This window comes from Homarus americanus, unplaced genomic scaffold (genome assembly GCF_018991925.1).
Source record: "Homarus americanus isolate GMGI-L3 unplaced genomic scaffold, GMGI_Hamer_2.0 scaffold22069, whole genome shotgun sequence".
Lineage (NCBI taxonomy): Eukaryota > Metazoa > Arthropoda > Malacostraca > Decapoda > Nephropidae > Homarus > Homarus americanus.
The window spans coordinates 403,856-422,228 of record NW_024736328.1 but is presented as its reverse complement, the minus strand read 5'-3'; the positions used below and the strand labels follow the sequence as shown (position 1 = coordinate 422,228).

At 38.2% G+C, this 18,373-nt stretch overlaps 1 protein-coding gene across 1 annotated transcript in view; it reads right to left on the bottom strand.

Annotated features, from left to right (window-relative positions):
- LOC121872150 (cadherin-89D-like) overlaps nucleotides 1–18,290 on the bottom strand; it is a 28,003-nt gene extending 9,713 nt beyond the window's left edge. Inside the window, exons 1-14 of the mRNA XM_042374827.1 lie at nucleotides 18,223–18,290; nucleotides 11,820–11,922; nucleotides 9,983–10,185; nucleotides 9,713–9,844; nucleotides 8,943–9,164; nucleotides 8,580–8,744; nucleotides 6,387–7,439; nucleotides 5,655–5,890; nucleotides 5,042–5,205; nucleotides 4,522–4,718; nucleotides 3,642–3,731; nucleotides 2,072–2,218; nucleotides 1,648–1,758; nucleotides 47–1,468 (exon numbers count right to left, since the gene is read on the bottom strand). Of these exons, the coding sequence (XP_042230761.1) occupies nucleotides 47–1,468; nucleotides 1,648–1,758; nucleotides 2,072–2,218; nucleotides 3,642–3,731; nucleotides 4,522–4,718; nucleotides 5,042–5,205; nucleotides 5,655–5,890; nucleotides 6,387–7,439; nucleotides 8,580–8,744; nucleotides 8,943–9,164; nucleotides 9,713–9,844; nucleotides 9,983–10,185; nucleotides 11,820–11,922; nucleotides 18,223–18,276 (4,299 nt within the window). The 5' untranslated portion in view covers nucleotides 18,277–18,290. The remainder of the gene's footprint in view (nucleotides 1–46; nucleotides 1,469–1,647; nucleotides 1,759–2,071; nucleotides 2,219–3,641; nucleotides 3,732–4,521; nucleotides 4,719–5,041; nucleotides 5,206–5,654; nucleotides 5,891–6,386; nucleotides 7,440–8,579; nucleotides 8,745–8,942; nucleotides 9,165–9,712; nucleotides 9,845–9,982; nucleotides 10,186–11,819; nucleotides 11,923–18,222) is intronic.
- Nucleotides 18,291–18,373: the final 83 nt, after the last annotated feature.

Below are 18,373 nucleotides of genomic sequence, written 5' to 3'. Positions count from 1 at the left end.
CAAGAAATTTAGCAGATAACTAATACTACAGCATGATAAGACTTACCCTATATTCTTCTCGATCAAAAAGGCGAGTAGTTAGGTCTTCCTTGACATCCACCACTGTGATCATGATTAAGGCAGATGCAGTGAGGGGAGAAGAACCAAGATCTTGAGCCAGCACAGTCAGGTTATGTTCCGGCCAGCGCTCATAGTCCAAGGAGCCAACAGTGTATACAGTGCCATTTTTGGAGTCAATAGCAAATTTATCCTCACCACCTTCGAGCTTGTACAGTATGATACCATTGCCTGAGGAGCTGGAGTCTGAATCATTGGCAAATATTTTAGAAATAATTGTGTTTTTGGGAGCATTTTCCGACACCACAGCCGTATAAATTGGAGTAACGTGAGCAGCAAAAGGTTCTACTGAAATATTCACAGATGTATCTTGAGGATTAACAACTTCCTCATAACCATAGAATACTGGGCTATGATCATTTATATCAATAATGTCAATGTGGACCAGGACAGAGGATGAGAGCTGAGGGTCCCCTAAGTCTGTAGCTACAACAGAAAACTCATATACCTCACGCTCCTCCCGATCTACTGTCCCGGTGGCTAAAATGGTTCCAGAAGTTTCTACAACCCTAAATGGAAAGATATGATCTTCACTGGTATTTTTATAAAAAATTATTTGATAATGAATTTTGGCATTATTTCCCATATCTTGGTCATATGCCACAACCTTGCCCACCTCACCTACTAGATATTCCCCCTCAACCACTTCAAAGTTGTACACAGGACGCTCAAAACGAGGTGAATGATCATTGACATCAAATACAGCAACAGTCACTGTAGTATAAGATGATAAACCACCACCATCTGTAGCAGATACATTCACAAGATAAAAGTGATCAGCTTCCAGAACTCCAGCTACTGTTACAACACCTGTTTTAGCATCAATAGAAAACTTCTGTGTTTTGTGGAGAACAGGTGGAGAATTTTTCACTCTTGTAAAACTAAATGACTTTTCTGATGTAATCATAAAACGAATATCTGCAAAAAGCTTCTCGTCTTCGTCTGTTGCTGTGAGCTGTGTTACTTGGCTCCCTATTGGGAGTGACTCCGGAATACGTATAAGTGACCTCTCTAGATCTGCCAGGTACTCGAGATCTGAAGTGTCAGGTAATTTTCTGGAACTGCTCTCTTCAATATCCTCTTTGGCTGAGATAAGTGGTTCTCTAGGTTTGAATTTTGGGGCATTATCATTGATGTCCTCGACTGTGATGGTAAGGTTAGCAGTAGAGGTGAGGTTGCCATCATCTCGAGCCACCAAATGAAGCGTATAGGCCTCCTTCACCTCCCTGTCTAGAGCTTCACCCACAAAGGTGACATGACCAGTAGATGAATCTATGGAGAAGAGGGGAGATGAATCACCCAGCAGCTGTAGGTAGTATGTTGATCCTGGGTATTTGTCCCTGTCAACCACCTGAATGGAAAAACTATATTTTAGTGTCTGAATGAGGATTTTTATTATAACAATTAATAAGTATCTGTAGTCTTCAAATTGGATGTCTCTATGCCATAAAATAATGTATTCATTAAAAAAAAAAAGAAATGCCAAGTATATCAACATACATTTCTACATAGGGATCATGGTTCACTTACATGAATAGTGGGAAGGATTCCAACCTGGGTGCCAGGTAGCGCATTCTCCCTGATAGTACCCTCATAGCTCACTGCATTGAACTGAGGAGCATTGTCATTTACATCCTCTACCTACAATGGACATGGACATATATTAGCCAAGCTAACTGCACCAACAATTTGTGTGGGAGCAGGAAGGAGTATAATACAGTGTAATATGATAAATGTGTTTATCTCAGGATGTAAACAATAGGTTCTGATTCCTTTGTTTTTGCAGGTATATTAAATCTTTGATGTTTTCTCAACTGTTTATTCTCTTTAAAATTATTGAGTAATTTAGTAATTCTGAGAAATCTTTACTTGCTACTTTTAATCATTTTCACCTTTTCTTTCTTCCATCCATTTGTTCTATTTTTCTAACATGAACCAAGTCAATGAGACAAACCTGTACGTGAACGTAGAATATGTCAGAGGTCCTGGCGCTGACCACCACCAGTGTGTGGTTTGGATGGCTCTCATAATCAAGTGGTGCTACAGTGTACAGGGTTGCATCTTGGGCCAGGGCAAAGTAATGTCGTGCCTCTGGACTCACCTGTGGAGAAAAATATGTAAATAAAGAATCATAAAAAAAAATATTATGGATAAAATTCAGATAGAATACACAGCACTTCATGAATCTAGTAATTGTAATAGATGAGTCAATACAGATCAAGAAGCCTTTAAAGATGTCTGCTTGTAATAATAAGTGAAAAAATTATTCATAGTAAATATTGTACACTGTTCACTATAATAAACATGGTACTGTATATGTGAACATAAAGGTTAAAATCTAATACTTACCATAAGATATACAGTACTGTATTGTGTTGTACATATCATTGTCTTACTCATTCCACACTGTCAAAAACAGTATTTTATTTCTAATTAACATAAAGTTCACTTTCCATATCTTAATAAAAGCTGGAGCACCAGGTAAGACCATGGGGAACCACTGTACAAACAAAATGACATTATGAATTACACTGGATGTGCTATACAGTACAGTATATTCTGGCTGGACAAAGTGTAACAACAAACTAAGACCTAGTGCTTGGAGAGCCCAGCCCACTGAGTCCAATTTGGTGATTCTATCACCTGGAGAACTACCATCTCCTCTGGTAACATTCTGTGCTCAGCAATATTGAAATTTCTAGGGATTTTTTAAGTAAATTCACCAGCAGTGATTGCTTTTGATATATATATGTCTTTTAAATTTGGTGATATTCTAGCAATTCTTAGAAGGTCCAGTAGTGATATTCTCCTATTTGACTTGGCAACACTGAATCCATCCACTCAGGCTGCCTTACACTGAAGAAAACAATGCGTCTTACACAATATCTGAGGCTCCATTATGGAAAATTATTAGGAATTCAATACCTGTACAATACTGTATGGGTACTCCTGAGCTTGCTGATTATGAATATGTGGTCCACGATTCGACTGCAGAGTAATTAGTGGCCAAAATGATCCTTGAAAGATTTTACTGACATTTTTCAATGCTAATTACTCATCAATTCTGAGAAAAAAGTATATCATGGTCAAAAATTTTGTAAGGTGTAAGACTTACATTTTTGGTGGTTTTGGGCCAAAAATTAGATTTTGCTGAAAATCACAGTACAGTACTGTATATAGTATGATTAATTTTGCTAACTAGAAAAGTATTTTTCAATTTAACCATTTGTCTATACTGTAACTTGTATAAACCAGTAGATGGGCTGTTTGTACACCCCAATTTTGTATTTACACTATTCAACAATTGTTACACAACCCTCACCTTTACAATTCTTCCCAAAAAATTTTTAATTTCACTTTAAAGGAACACATTTATTAGGCTAACTAATGAACACCTGTAATGATGACTTACTAATGACTGTCTAGCACTAGGACACAGGCAACATAATTTTGTGTTTGTCAAGGTAACTGGAAAATTACTGATATCTCTATGTCTTGGGCACTTGAAACACTGTAGGACATACCAATTCAAACTGTGGGTCTGGGGCTATCCTGGCTCCCATACTCCGTAGTGCAGCCACCACATCCCCAACCACACCACCAGAGAGGTTTTCCTGCAGACAAAATATAAACATTATTTCTTCAATTTGGAATGTGTAGTGAAATGATAAGAAACACTGTGCGTATATCAACTTGGATGTCAAGAATTATTATGTACAGTATAGTGCAAGTACAAGTTGAAGATATGATGAATTAGATGCGGATATTTTTATCTGTTGTTAGAGTCCAATCCTATGTTAAGGATATGATGAATTAGATGGATATATTTCTACCTGTTGTTAAAGTCCGTTCCTATGTTAAGGATATGATGAATTAGACGAGGATATTTCTACCTGTTGTTAAAGCTCGCCTCACAAGTGAGCGGACCCGGGTTCGATCCCCAGGCAGGGTGAAACTATGGGCAAATTTCTTTACACCATTTGCCTCTGTCTACCCAGCAGTAATTGGAAACCTGGATGTTAATCGATTTGCAGATTGTATTCCGCTCTCTTCCGGGTAATGGTTAGTCAGTGCAGTTGGCAAGTTGTCCAGTCTTCTCGGACTATTCCTTGACACTGGGTTACTCAGATCGTTAATTTAGGGTGTGGTTGTTGTGTTGGCGACGGCTTCTACACCTTGAACAAATTCACGCCTTGGTGGCCCTACGGCCGGCCATCCTCATTACACGAGGGGCAACCATTATTATTATTATTATTATTATTATTATTATTATTATTATTATTATTATTATTATTATTATTATTATTATTATTATTATTATTATTATTATTATTATTATTATTATTATAGTAAGATACAAAAATATATACTGTACTTAAGAAAGAAGGGAAACACCTTTCTCACCTGGATGGTAAACTGGATGATGGTATCGCGCCTGTTTGTGGATCTCTGGGACTGAGCTACATGGATGGTCAAGTTAGTAGCCAAGGATGACCTGCCATCTGTCACCACTACCTCAAAGTCATAGATGGGTTGCGAGTACTGCTGCAGCGGTGACAGTACTGCCACAATGCCTGATGACTCCTCAATTGCAAAAGGAACTGGGGATAAATTAACATAAATTGAGAGAGAAAAATTCCCTTCAAGTTTGTTAATAAAACTAAATGGAGACAATAAAAAAAATAGAACTTTCACTCCCTAGAAATTAAGCAAAATTCAGTGGAAAATCCTCCATTGCATGGTATATACATACATATACATAGAGGTACCGGTACACACATAAACACACATTTATATACGTAGATACATACAGACTCAATATAATCACACAGAGTATATTCATTCAATAATAATCTCATATGTAACTTTTCAGATAAGTCAAAAAACACATTACCGGTACACATTCTGTATATTTCAAACTTACCTCCTTCAGAGTAGGAGTGAAACATGTCAAACAAGAGTTCTGGTCCAGGCAAGTCCACCACACGGACCTGGCCAACACTTGTCCCTACAGGAGCATCACCACCAACCCACAACTCAAATGGTGCTCCTACAAATCTTGGTTCCCACGAGTGAGTTGCCTTCACACTGAGGAGAGATGGAATAACATTTGTACATACAGAGAGTGAAAGTTCTCATAAACCATAAGGTAATTGAATAAAAAATTGAAAGTAGAGAAAAAATAAAAATGAAGATAGAGAGGGAGGTTAATGAGGAAGAGTAGAGAAGAAAGGCAAAATAGAACAAAATAATAATAAAAACATGAGTAAAGAAAGAGAATGCACAAGCCCTTCTTAAGTAAAATAATATAATTTCAACAATAAAAAATGATATAAGAGATATTAGCTGTTTAACTTGAACACATAATAATGAAACAAAAATCAACATGACCCTTTTACACAAATTAGGAGACATTTTATTATACATTTAACAATAAACATATTAATGTAAAAATAAGTCAGGTTTCTCAATTATTAAGCCAGGAGTATCAATGACTGTATTTATGTGACAATATATACTATATTATCTGTACTTACTCTATGGTAATAATAGCTAATGAAGTCCTTGTCTCTGATGGATTAGCAGGAGTGTCAGAAGCTTCAACAAAGACTGTCACCTGACCAGGGGGCAATTTAGACACTAGCGAAAGGACACCTTTAACACTGTCCATGGTGATAGCATCATTCAAACTGCTTCTTGTGGTGTTTCCTCGTGTCTGGATCTTGTAAGTGACTTCACCATTACCTCCTTCATCCAAGTCCTCTGCAATAACCTGCCATAAAAAAAAGTTGGCTGAATAATAACTAGGAAGAAGTAAATACTACTGTACTGTATATTGACTATGTATAAGTAGCTTCAATAAAAACAAATGTGACTCTTTAATTCTTATTTATGTAAAAATAAATGTATACAGTGTTAGATTCAAGAGGGAGTTAGGTTCACACATCTACTACCTTTTTGCACAACCCACATTATCAAAAGTTAGAAACAATCAATTCATAACACAATTTTCCTCCATATTCACCTCCTTTTTCAAAATTATGAATCCATTCATAAATATTTCAAAGGTCATCAATTAACACTAATTACACTTGAATATTTAAATTGTAAACCCAGACCCTTAATCAGCATGTAATAGTACCATTGTATGAAATTTGAACAAAGAAGAGTACTGTATGTAAAAGCCTTTAACCAAGTACATTATGCTGGGGAAGGAGCCCGGGGAAAAAGGTGGTAAAAGGAAAGATATTATGACAACATATACTCACTGATCCTATGATGTCCCCCTCTTGTGCATCTTCTGTTATAGAGAACTGATATTGGTTTGATGGAAGAAACACTGGATTGTTATCATTTGCATCAAGTAATTTCAGCTCAATCTTGGCACATGATTTTGATTCAAAATCTGGCAATAAAGTAGTCACTTCTGCACCATTACTCAGTCCTCCAGTGATTGCTGTAAGGTTTGCTGACCTAATCCACTGAACTTCACTGCCAGCTTCTCTTCTGGAACGGTTGTTGACTTCTTGCCAAACATTTTGTCTTATATATTTTCCTTTTTCTGTATCTTCAGGTGGTAAGGGTCTTGATGAAGCATTTGGAAAGGACACAGGGCTTGCAAGTGGTCCTATTGATCTGCTATTCAGTGACCCCTGACTTCTGCTGTCTACATATTCCTTTCCTATATTTGAAATTGTTTGACCACTTGCTGGATATCCTTGTTGATGCATTTCCTTTCTTGGCAATGTTCTCCTTATATCCCTAGAAGAACTCTGGTCTGATACTGCTCTTTTAATGTTTTCTTTGGATATATTTGTTTCTGTTTCTGTATGAAAACTCTGCCTCTTAGATCTGTTGCGTCGAGACACGAAGGAAGATTCTCGTTCAGGTGCTTGTCTGTGATTTGGTTGTGTTACCTGCCTCAGGAGTGGCACAGTGGCTCGAGTGTTAGAGTTTTGTCTTCTTGGTGTAGAACCCAAAGTCTCTGTTGAAGGATTTTCTGTAGTTTCTGAATGCCAATCCATCTCCATCAATTCTCCTGAGATTTTTGTCACTGTGTCCTCATAATCAAGGCCTTCCTGTAGCTTCACTCGACTAGTACCAACATTCTCAACTTCTGATGGTGGGACAGTGACACTTTCATTTGAGGTGGACTTTACAAGAGGTACTATTTGGTTAGCACATACATACAGACTGATGACTGGAGATTCCTCCCTGTCCAGTAATTTGTGATTGGCCACAGTCAACCAGCCAGAGAGGGGGTTGACAGCCAGAGCTCCACCTCCACCAACAACATGGTAATTGAAGGCTCCATTTAATCCCTGAAACAAAATGTTGTTATCAATATAATTTTGAAGTTTCATTTCATAACATGTGAAGAAATTTATAATAATAAGTACCCAGTATAATAGAATTATTTTTTAATAAATTAAATTGCTGCAACCTTACAAGAGTATTGTACCACAGTACAACAAACATTTCTTGCCATTATTTACTGTTGAATTTCAGCTGAGAGCTTGACCTTAAACAAAAAGCTTGAATGTGGTGTTCTACATTTTGTGTAGAGATGCCACACATTAATCTAAAGTTTTATCATAATATTGTACATATAAGTATTTAATCAGAAGATACTGTATATTGTACTCCAGAAAAAGTTGTGAGTCTGACATTTGACCTTCCCTCAGCATTGTCCTGTCGCATAGCACTCTGCAACTTTTTGAAAGAATACATTTGTTTATGTACAGTTGTGTCGAAGTTTCTATAACTGGGTGAGCACATACAGTATATGAATTAAGAATTCTGTGTACCCCTGTACTGTATTTATGATCATCTATTGCATATGCAAGTAAATCACTGTCGGTGCGCGTGATCTAGGTATATGCTGATAACCACAAGGAAAGAAGAAAACACGAAGTTCCCAAGCACTTTCGTGTAATTCACATCTTCAGGGGTGAGTACAGACTAAAGAGAAGTACAAAACAAGGTGTATATATACAGAGGAGGGTGAGACCAGGTCTACAATGGTCAGGTATTAGGTAATGACCCTACTAATCTTTAAATAGCACCGCAACGGTCGGTAGTCAGGTCAGAGGGTAAGGTGACCCAACCTTCTCAACTGGTTACAAATCTTCTTAATTAGAAAATTGTCCAGTTTGTACATGCCATTACTCAAATTCATGTTGAATGCTTCGGTATGTTTAATGAGACTCGATTCTATGATGTTCCTACTATCAATTGAATTACAAGGTAATAATGAGGAGGCATTATCCCAGCCAATGCAATGCTTGTTATCCCTCAAATGTATATGTTTATGTGACGAATGCTTTGAGCTTCAGTTACTGATCACTGCACTTTTATCTGCAAGTTATCCATAAAATGAAGCAAAAAATGAATTATGTGCTTGCCTGACACATACACAATCTAAAACAAAACTTAAACATTTCAAGATGCCCACAGCATACCTCATCAGAATCTGTTGCGGACACCTGCACAACACTAAACCCTGAGGGAAGGTTTTCTACAATAGAGATGGAGTAAACATCGTGGGTAAACTGGGGTAGGTTGTCGTTAACGTCCTCGACCATCACCTCCATCACAGTTGACCCCACACGTCGAGGGTTGTCCACCTGCAATGTTATTGTTTTAATTAAAGAAAGTAACTGCAGCTAACCTGCATCAATACATACTAACCTAAGACAGCAACAAACAAAAAACAGATACCTGTATAGTGCTGTATTTAGAACAGTAAAGAAAACAATATCACTTCAATAATGCCATCCATGTTTTAGCAATCTTTACCTGATCTAATCAATTAATGAGCTGACCTGTTCTGCCCTGACATGTAAGGTCATGGTATTATCTGTGAGTTTTTCCCTGTCCAGGTGCTTAGTGAGGTAAAGTCGACCAGTGTCTGGGTCAAGGGTGAAGTGTTCAGCTGCAGGAGACTCGACCAGAGTGTAACGGAGACTAGTGTTCTGCCCCACATCTCCATCTCTAGCACTCAGAGGACTTGGGGACGCCAGCACTTCTTGGTGGACACTTAACCCCTGAAAGAAAAATTGATTATACAAACATTGAATTGTTATTTATCTTCATGTCAGAAATTTCATAAGTTACTTGCCCTATGTCTGGGATTAAAGGATAGTTACTGATATAAATCCAAATAATTCACAAGAACTAAATAATGTGATGTACTTGTCAGCAGTGTGTGGGCTACTGTGGGAGCATGTACTGTGCTGTATTAAAAGTCATAAGGAGAAGATAATAAGTCAGCAGCTGAAAACCAATCGGTGATAACTTAACCATAACTCCTTATATATGCACAGCAGTTTATTAATTAGAAAATGGAGTACTGTATATCATAAGGGACTGTGTGTAGAGTAGCTCCAATAAACCTATACTGTATACACAGTACATACATATACGATACTGTAACTTTAATGTCCTACATATAGTATTTCTAACAGTGTACAAGTACTGTATTAAGATGGCTCAGACCAAACCACTTCTGTGTACCATAAACTAGCACACTGCTGTAGTCCTCCATCAAAGTAACACTCATCAAAGATACTTTAAATGTGATGAATCAACTAACCGTGTCAGGTCCAGGATGCTCTGCTATTTTAGCCAAGTAGAGGTGATGTAGAAACACAGGAGGGAGGTCGTCAGCATCCACCACTACCACAGTGATGGTGCTTGTAGAGCTGAGAGATGGTTTGCCCATGTCCTGCAGAGAAGTTTATGATATTAGAACCTTGACACTGCGATGCCATTTAATCTATTTCCTGTACGTATGTGTATCTCTTTATATATTTATGATAGGGTAGTATACAACCTCCCACAACCACCCTATTTTTATCCTTACCTTAGCCACAACCCCTAAGAAGAACTCCTTAGGTCCAGCATCATAATCCAAGGGCTTGGCTAGCGTAATGGAGCCCCGTTTTCTGTCAGCCATTGTGAAATAGTTGCCTTCATTTCCCATATGTAACTCGAGCTGAACTTCTGAGTTGGCAGTATTAGGTTTATCTTCGTCCGTCACTCGAATCTCAGGAAGGATGGTCAAACCTGGAGGAATTTCATGAACTTGTTATAGAATAATTCGTACTGGTGTACAACCATTAATGAAAAGTTAATATAAATATAGGCTATTACGGAAGATGTTGATCTCCCCCTCTAAAACAACTAAAGCTGTGGTCACAATAGCATTTCATCCACAGGAAATAAGTCAAAGTACAATCCGCACACTGGTCACACTGGCGAAAGGAGCCATCGGCCAGGCACCCAGCTCATGCAACTAGTTTGTGCTGGGTTGGAGAACAGGATGGCTTCATTGTTTGTTTCTATGGCAGCATTAACTGCTATTTGAGACTCTCCTCCCCAAGGAATACTAGCAGTATCTATCATGGAAATTTGGTGTGCATTTGTAGTGTCCAAGCAATATTTGTTTACAAAAGTGACGCAAGTACTCCAAAGTCAAAAGAAATTTCCATTGTGATGTACTCTTCTTCTTTTTATTTTTTATATACTGGTTGATTTGATTTTCTGGCCGCCAAGTGCTAGGTTATTACTGCCGTTATTTTATATGATATTTTTGCTTGTGTTTTGTTATTGAAATACACTTTTTACATTTTATGTACATTTTAACATTAATAAAAAAATAAGAACGGTGTAAATTTTATTAATATAATAGACACTAGAGCAAATTTCAACCCACCACACCATAGCTTTTCAGATGCTTCATATTGTCCCTTTCGACAACAAATAAGTTGTCGCTGTAGAGACAACTTGAAGAGTTTGTCGAAAAAACAACGCTACCGTGGATTTATTCTGGGTAGAAACTTTAGTGTGACCTCAGATTTAGTTTGGTTAATTCAACGCTACGTCTCTCTGTTGATGCCAGTCACTTCGGTGCCTGGGTAAAAGGACCTCAAGGAACTGTTGGGATTGGGACCAATCATAATGGGCCTAGTCCTAATGGTTATATAACAGTAGGTTATGTTGGGGTCTATTATCACTGTAACCTTTTGGACGTACAACTATCTATTCACGTCACCCGTGCTGTGTGAGCTCAGTCTGCCTAACCCTCCAGTTATATTTGAGGAAAGTTTTTTGTGCATGAACCTTTAAGAAATCTAACTTAAGTGATATCAACCGTGTCGTCACTCATCTTCTCTCAGGAAGATCAAGCAAAACTCTTCAAAGCACATTGTCATCACCTACTGAATCTGGAACCAGTCATAATTGTTATTTATTGTTATTTATAGAAGGCGATGAGTGACTGCCAGCCTTTCACTGTTTTGGTGTCTCCTGTAGCGGCATCCTACAGGGTGAATAGTTGGGTAGTTCACTTTACTGTTTTGTATGTGATGTGAGAAGTGTGTGGTGGATATGGGGTCAGGTGTCATTTAGCACCCCTCTCTCTTTCTCTCGTTTTATAGATTTCTGGGAAGAGGAGACACGCAAAGTGATACTATTAAAGCTCTTTATCAGATATGACAAAACACTAAAAAACGGACTTTTGTAATAAGTTAACCCATTAGCATGGGTCACCATGGGCCAGGTCAGGCCAACACTAGGTCAGTTATCCAGTAATCTGAGTGACAGCATATTCGTGTGGAATATATGAAATTCAACGATATAAATTAAGCTATTTTCCCTAAGAAACAACAACTAACAAGGGATCAAAGAATTACTCTTACCAACTGGTGTGAGTTCGTCGACAGTTACAGTAATATTCTTGACCACGAACACGGGGGCGTGGTCGTTCACATCCTCCACATACACGGTCACTTGAACAGCCACCTGGGAAGAACATAATACTGCAGTACAAGACTAAAATAGGAAATACTCTATTAAGTAAGCTACTCGAAATACATACAAATAAAACACGATACGTCAGTATCACATCTATTGCCCACTGAGTTTCAGTGACCATTGGGAACTGACACATGTTTCTGCTGTCATCTCGCAGTAGTAAACTTGCCACAGCTGGTCTTATATCATCAAATAGGTTCAATAAGGTTTACATTAACTGAACTCTTTGTTCTACATTGCTCCTAAATATTTGAGTTTATGCTCCACCTCCAAGTGTCCCCATTCATACTAACATTACACTCTTTACTAATTTCAACGTTTACTTTTAACATTTTTCAGCAAACATCATTGACAAACTTCCATTCTATATTCGACACCCCAGAATCAGCTAACAACAGCTAAATACCTTATAATCGCAACATAAATTCACAATACTGTATAATGTATATGATATAGGACCAAACACTAAGCTGACTTTGTCCGCTAGTCTGACTTTACATTCCATCAACCTTTTTTTCTTCTTCACTAACAGGTATATTACACACGCGTCCACGACAGGAGGGCCGCCGCTGGTGAGGTCCACAAGGTAGCGGGCCTGGCAGCTTGTACTGTACACCGAACACGTTACTCAACACACCCGCGGGGCTCACACTCTTGATGGATCTCTTCCTATATGCCACGGGTAAACAACCTCTAGCATGATGGCAGTACGGGATGTATTGTGTTTTAACTCATGGGAGATGAAGGGGTATGAGGAAAAAAGTTCAAATTTAACCAAGAGTTTCTTGTTGAAAAAAACAACAACTGATAATTTAATTATCAGTTGTTATTTTATCATAATTGTATAGAACAAATATCGAAGTTTTGGATACATAGCTTCCACAAAAGAATCATAGAAGGAAATTGAGGTTAAGAGAAAGAGTAAGAGAGAATATTGCAATTGTATAATACTCCCTTAGCGTACCTGTTCAGGCTACCACTTTCATGGGAATTTAACGCTGCCAGTACAACCAACACACACTTATGAATATCACAGTGTAGATGCATGTTTATTCTAAGGGTACAAGAGGGAAATTTTAAATAATACATGATGGTGATCTGAAGAAAGACCATACAATAAAAGTGGTATTGGTCGGGGGGGGGGCGTGACTTGATCGAGCTTTTGTTTCGAAGTTTGTAAAGCGCTTGAAAGTCAGTCGTCTTTTGTCTCTTAAGTCAAACATGCAAACTCATGGGAGTGTTTTAGTTGGTCATACCCAGGAAATTACAGCTCTAATTTCTCTCATATTACGTGTGTTTCTGAAGCAATAAATTCAATCTTTTATCACAATAAACGACAATATAAAATAAAAGAATTAAATGTAGAATTCCTTGTGGTCACTCCGGTGTTCAAGTCATTTCCCACCAAAATCTCTGAATTCAATCCGCGTTCACAAAGATAAATTCAAATAAATTGTGCAACTTACCCTGCTTATTTTTATTGCGAATATTTATTTAGTCATATTTGGATCAATTACCTTACTATTAATCGAAATTTTCAAAGTGTTTATTTAATATGAAATAAGTCAACTAACTTAACCTAGCCTAAAATATTTATCCTCTAACTTAATCTAAATTAAAACTTTCCTTAACTTAACATAGTCTACGCTAAAACGTATTCATACTTAATCTAATCTTAATCTAAAATGTTCCTAACTTAACCTAATCTAAACTGGAGTGACAGTTCCAACCAGTGGGCATGACGAGCTCTCTCTTTCAGCTGAGGTGAGTCTAAAGTCTTCCTCTTACTCTCACTCCGTCAACTCGATTCTCGTAACCCTCTCCTCCCCTATCTCCGTTGATAGTAAGTATGACTTCCCGAGAGGTTCTTTGATCTGTCTGTCTCTCTGTCTCAATCGCATACGCTAACACTATCAGTTTCTTCAGTAAGGAATATATTCATGATGGTACTGAAAAAAATGCATGGCATTCAGCAAGTGATTTCTAGACGATAACACTTGTTTTTACCTTGTAATATATCTAAATAATTATCTTGAGTTATTTTACATAATCAAAACGTATGGTGAAGTTTGGACAATGAGAGCCCTTTGTTGCAATACATTACTGGGATCACCTGAAGAATCTACACCCCAATTTTTTCACCTAAAGATTAAGCACCCTGATGCTAACCTAACCTAACCATTTAATGTTGGAGTAATCAATCTTTAGGTAGAAACAAAAAGGTTAGGGTGGCTATTCTTCAGGTGATCCCATTACTGAAAGTGAACCACTGGAACTCACGAAAGACATTGAACCATTTCTTATCATAACAAATATACTGTACACGGGTAATTCACACACCTGGAGAAGGTGAGAAATTTGATGTGTGGGAAATAAGGAAATAAGCAGAGTACGGTTCCTTTTACTCTCTCTATGTTTGTACTCACGAACAACAACGACAAAAGAGAAGACTATACTCCTGTTCGAAACTGTACCCAAATCTAAATGCGTCAGAACAAATGTTATCTATGGGTAGTCAAGCAGTTCGAGGTCTCATTCCAAAAGTTCAATCTCAGGTGTGTAAGGTGACTGTTATGACTCGTTCGTGACTGTACAGGTAAGATGATGTGAGGTAATATACATTGTGTCCCGTTATCATGACTTTGTTTTTCTTAAGGTGTACAAAATGATATGATAAGAGTGTATTCATTTATCGTTGGTACGGTTTGTGTTGTACTGTTAATCTGTACATCTCCTCATCTGCACTTGTTGATGATAATGAAAATCAATCTTCTCTTCTCTCAGCTGGGGAAAATAACGCCAGTGGACAGTACAAGGACACCTGCAGCGTTTGTAACACTGAACCACACGCGAATTATTACACAAAGCTGGATAGATTAACACAGACGTAAAGACACAGACACCTTTCACTCCACGGATGCGTGAATAAAAAACAAACATTGATTTCACCAACAATTTAACAAGAAACCAAAAAATGTATAAAAATTAACTTCACCACCAAACGAGTTAAAAGAAAGGCAAAAGAAAAGTGAGTTAACTTTCCCTGTCATTCTCGTCGTCAGTCATGGGAACACACGACTCCTTCCCCTCCCCTGCTCCCCATCCCCCCTGCCCCCCCTCTCACCACTACCCCTCTCCCCTGTCCCACATCCGCCCACTCACCACTACCCCTCTCCACCCACTCACCACTGCCCCGAATTCAACTTTAAGACGAAGCTAATATGATGTGTGTCTCTCTATCAGGCCTACAACTCGAGTACCGGAGCCCTGAACTTCAAACAACCTTCATTTTCCTATTAGTTTTAAAATCTCGTAATATTTATATGCGTTAGAATTATCATCTTGTACTTACGCAGGATATAAATTCTGCATTAAAAAAAATCATGTTGGTTAGGAAAATTTATATGTATTATATAGTATCTCCCTCACCTGTCACCACACCTCACACACTACACAGAACAAACACACACACACACACACACACACACACCACTTCAGACACGATAAATCCAATTGTTTAGTAATGGCGTCCACGACTGAGCCTTCACGCATCACGCACTCCTACTCACCTCAACAAGCGAAAAGAAAAAAGGAAAAGATAATATAAAAACAACCAGTTCACGAGGTGTTAAAACAGAAGTTGATTATTCGACGCGGGTGATTAACGCTCAAGTAATGGTCAGGTGTTACAGCCATCAGCCACAGTTACCTTGTTACGCCCAGAGATAAAGGTGTCCGTAGGGCTGACTGACGCATCCCTTCCCTCAACCCCTTGTAAAAATATACTGTCACTCCTGGTAACAGCTGAGCATCACGGACTGTTCTCATCTTGTATATATCAGAATTTTCCCTTTACCAAGAAGCTAATACAGGAATCTCATCTAAGCACAGAAGACAATATACATTATAATTTAACAAGAAATACTCCAAGACAACACCCATAATTACATACAAGTGAAAATTATATGATACACCTTCCTTTAGGAGTGACCACTGTAAATATATCTCCATGATAACCCTAACACTGGGACAGATACAGTAGTAGTCATGCTCGTAGCTGCCAGTAAAACAAACTAGAGGAAAAATACAAATCTAATGGTTCCTCTCTCACACCAAGGCTGTCACGATTGAAACACTCGCTCTGCTCAACGATTCAGGGGGTGAGGGGGGAGGGGGTGTGTGTGGTGGATGGGTGAATCAATTTAGTTAAGATACTTATATTTCATTATCTTCAGAGGAGCCACAATACAGTACACCATAAATAGGGTCATTAAAGAAGCTTAAAACATCAATCGTTGAACACACAAACATGATCTGTAATACCCAAAGACATTAATTTACTGTGAATTAATACCAAATATTCTTTTGTACGATGAGACTCACAAAACAGTGCTAACTAACAAGTCCAATATGATCTACAGTACCCCCCATAGATACGCAAATCACATCCCTATCAGCAAGATTTCCGCCTTTCACTCCAATACAAGTTTCGTCGCCACACTCACTTTCTCACATCTAATAGAATGGCTGTTCAAACATTCTCCGACGAAAACTTGAAATTCACGATGTGACTAAAATAAATAACATGTTATTTATTGGTGAATTCTTTTAGACGAGTAAAATTAGGTGGTCGAGTTGCATCCACTCCCACCCGGTCTAAACTATCACCTTTCTACTAGTTTATTTTTACGGTGAATCAATACTCTCCAATAGATAAATAATTAAATGATTATTAGGTGCATTAAAACCATTATTTTTAGCATAGAAAGGAAACAACGCCAGCACTAACGATCATCACCGCCTGGCGTTCCCATCACCCTAAAGGACACTACATATCAAGGTCTAAAGTCTACATACAGCCATCGCCCTTCCTCCTCCCTCGCCTACCAGCACACACGCTTCAAGTCACATAAAAAAATACATGTAACGCGATACACCTCTACGCTATTGTTACATTTAACCATAATATTAACCTTACATTACCTTTATACCATTAAGGGAGGCTTTACGCGCCAATAAATACATTCCCTATGGCTTTATAAGAGTAAGTTACACGCCCTTGATACTCTCCACACACACACACACACACACACACACACACACACACACACACACACACTCCGCTGTACTGTACAAGAAATATAATAAGTGAGAATCTTTCCACAAATTTTCTTTTAAATCTTAGTTGATATAAACACGAACACACGGTTGATCATGTTAAATATAATATACAAACGTATAATCTTCTTAATAAAAAAATATCAAGGTATTTTAATAAAGGAATAGAGAAAATAAATTATAAAACGTACTTAGAATATTTATAAACAAATAAATATACGTTTTTCTTGACTTGACTGATGTTTTTTTCACACGAGAGGGATATTTTTTTTCGTACTGAGGATTAATATAACCAGTGACCAATTGCTTCGTCACTCATGAATTTACCGCAAGTTGTGATGAGTGTGGGAAACATGAGAGAGATATTAATTATTTTGGTAACTTACAAAACATGGCAATGACACGCTTGCGGTTTGGGTGAAGTCTTGATACATACATACATACATACATACATACATACATACATACATACATATCAGTAATCACGTTTTCACACTTATTGGCTCTTATTTATCGTAATTTTTTATCAGTTTAATCTAGCAATGATAACACAGTGTTGACTCCCGCTTACAAGTCACGGCTTTATTTAACAAAACAAAATCTTTATTACTAAAAAATAAAATACCTGAAATTAAAGAGTTTTAGTCAACAAAATCACATCGAGTAACAAAAACACATATACAATCTAATGTGAAAATATGTGGGAAAACTTTATGTAATATTCTCTGTATGTAGTTATTAACGTGTTGTAGACGTACCTGGCTATTACCGCAGGTGAGAGAGCTTGACGTACCTGGCTATTACCGCAGGTGAGAGAGCTTGACGTACCTGGTTATTACCGCAGGTGAGAGGCTTGACGTACCTGGTTATTACCGCAGGTGAGAGAGAGCTTGACGTACCTGGTTATTACCGCAGGTGAGAAATAGCTTGACGTACCTGGTTATTACCGCAGGTGAGAGAGAGCTTGACGTACCTGGTTATTACCGCAGGTGAGAGAGAGCTTGACGTACCTGGTTATTACCGCGCTTACCTGGTTATTACCGCAGGTGAGAGCTTGACGTACCTGGTTATTACCGCAGGTGAGAGAGAGCTTGACGTACCTGGTTATTACCGCAGGTGAGAGCTTGACGCACCTGGTTATTACCGCAGGTGAGAAATAGCTTGACGTACCTGGTTATTACCGCAGGTGAGAGAGAGCTTGGTGACAGGTGAGGGACCCAGCATGAGAGGTTGGAGAGGGGCCCCCACCACCACCCGCCCAACACCCCCTTCCTCCCCCACCACACCGAACATCCCGCTTGACTCCTGCAACCAAATAAAT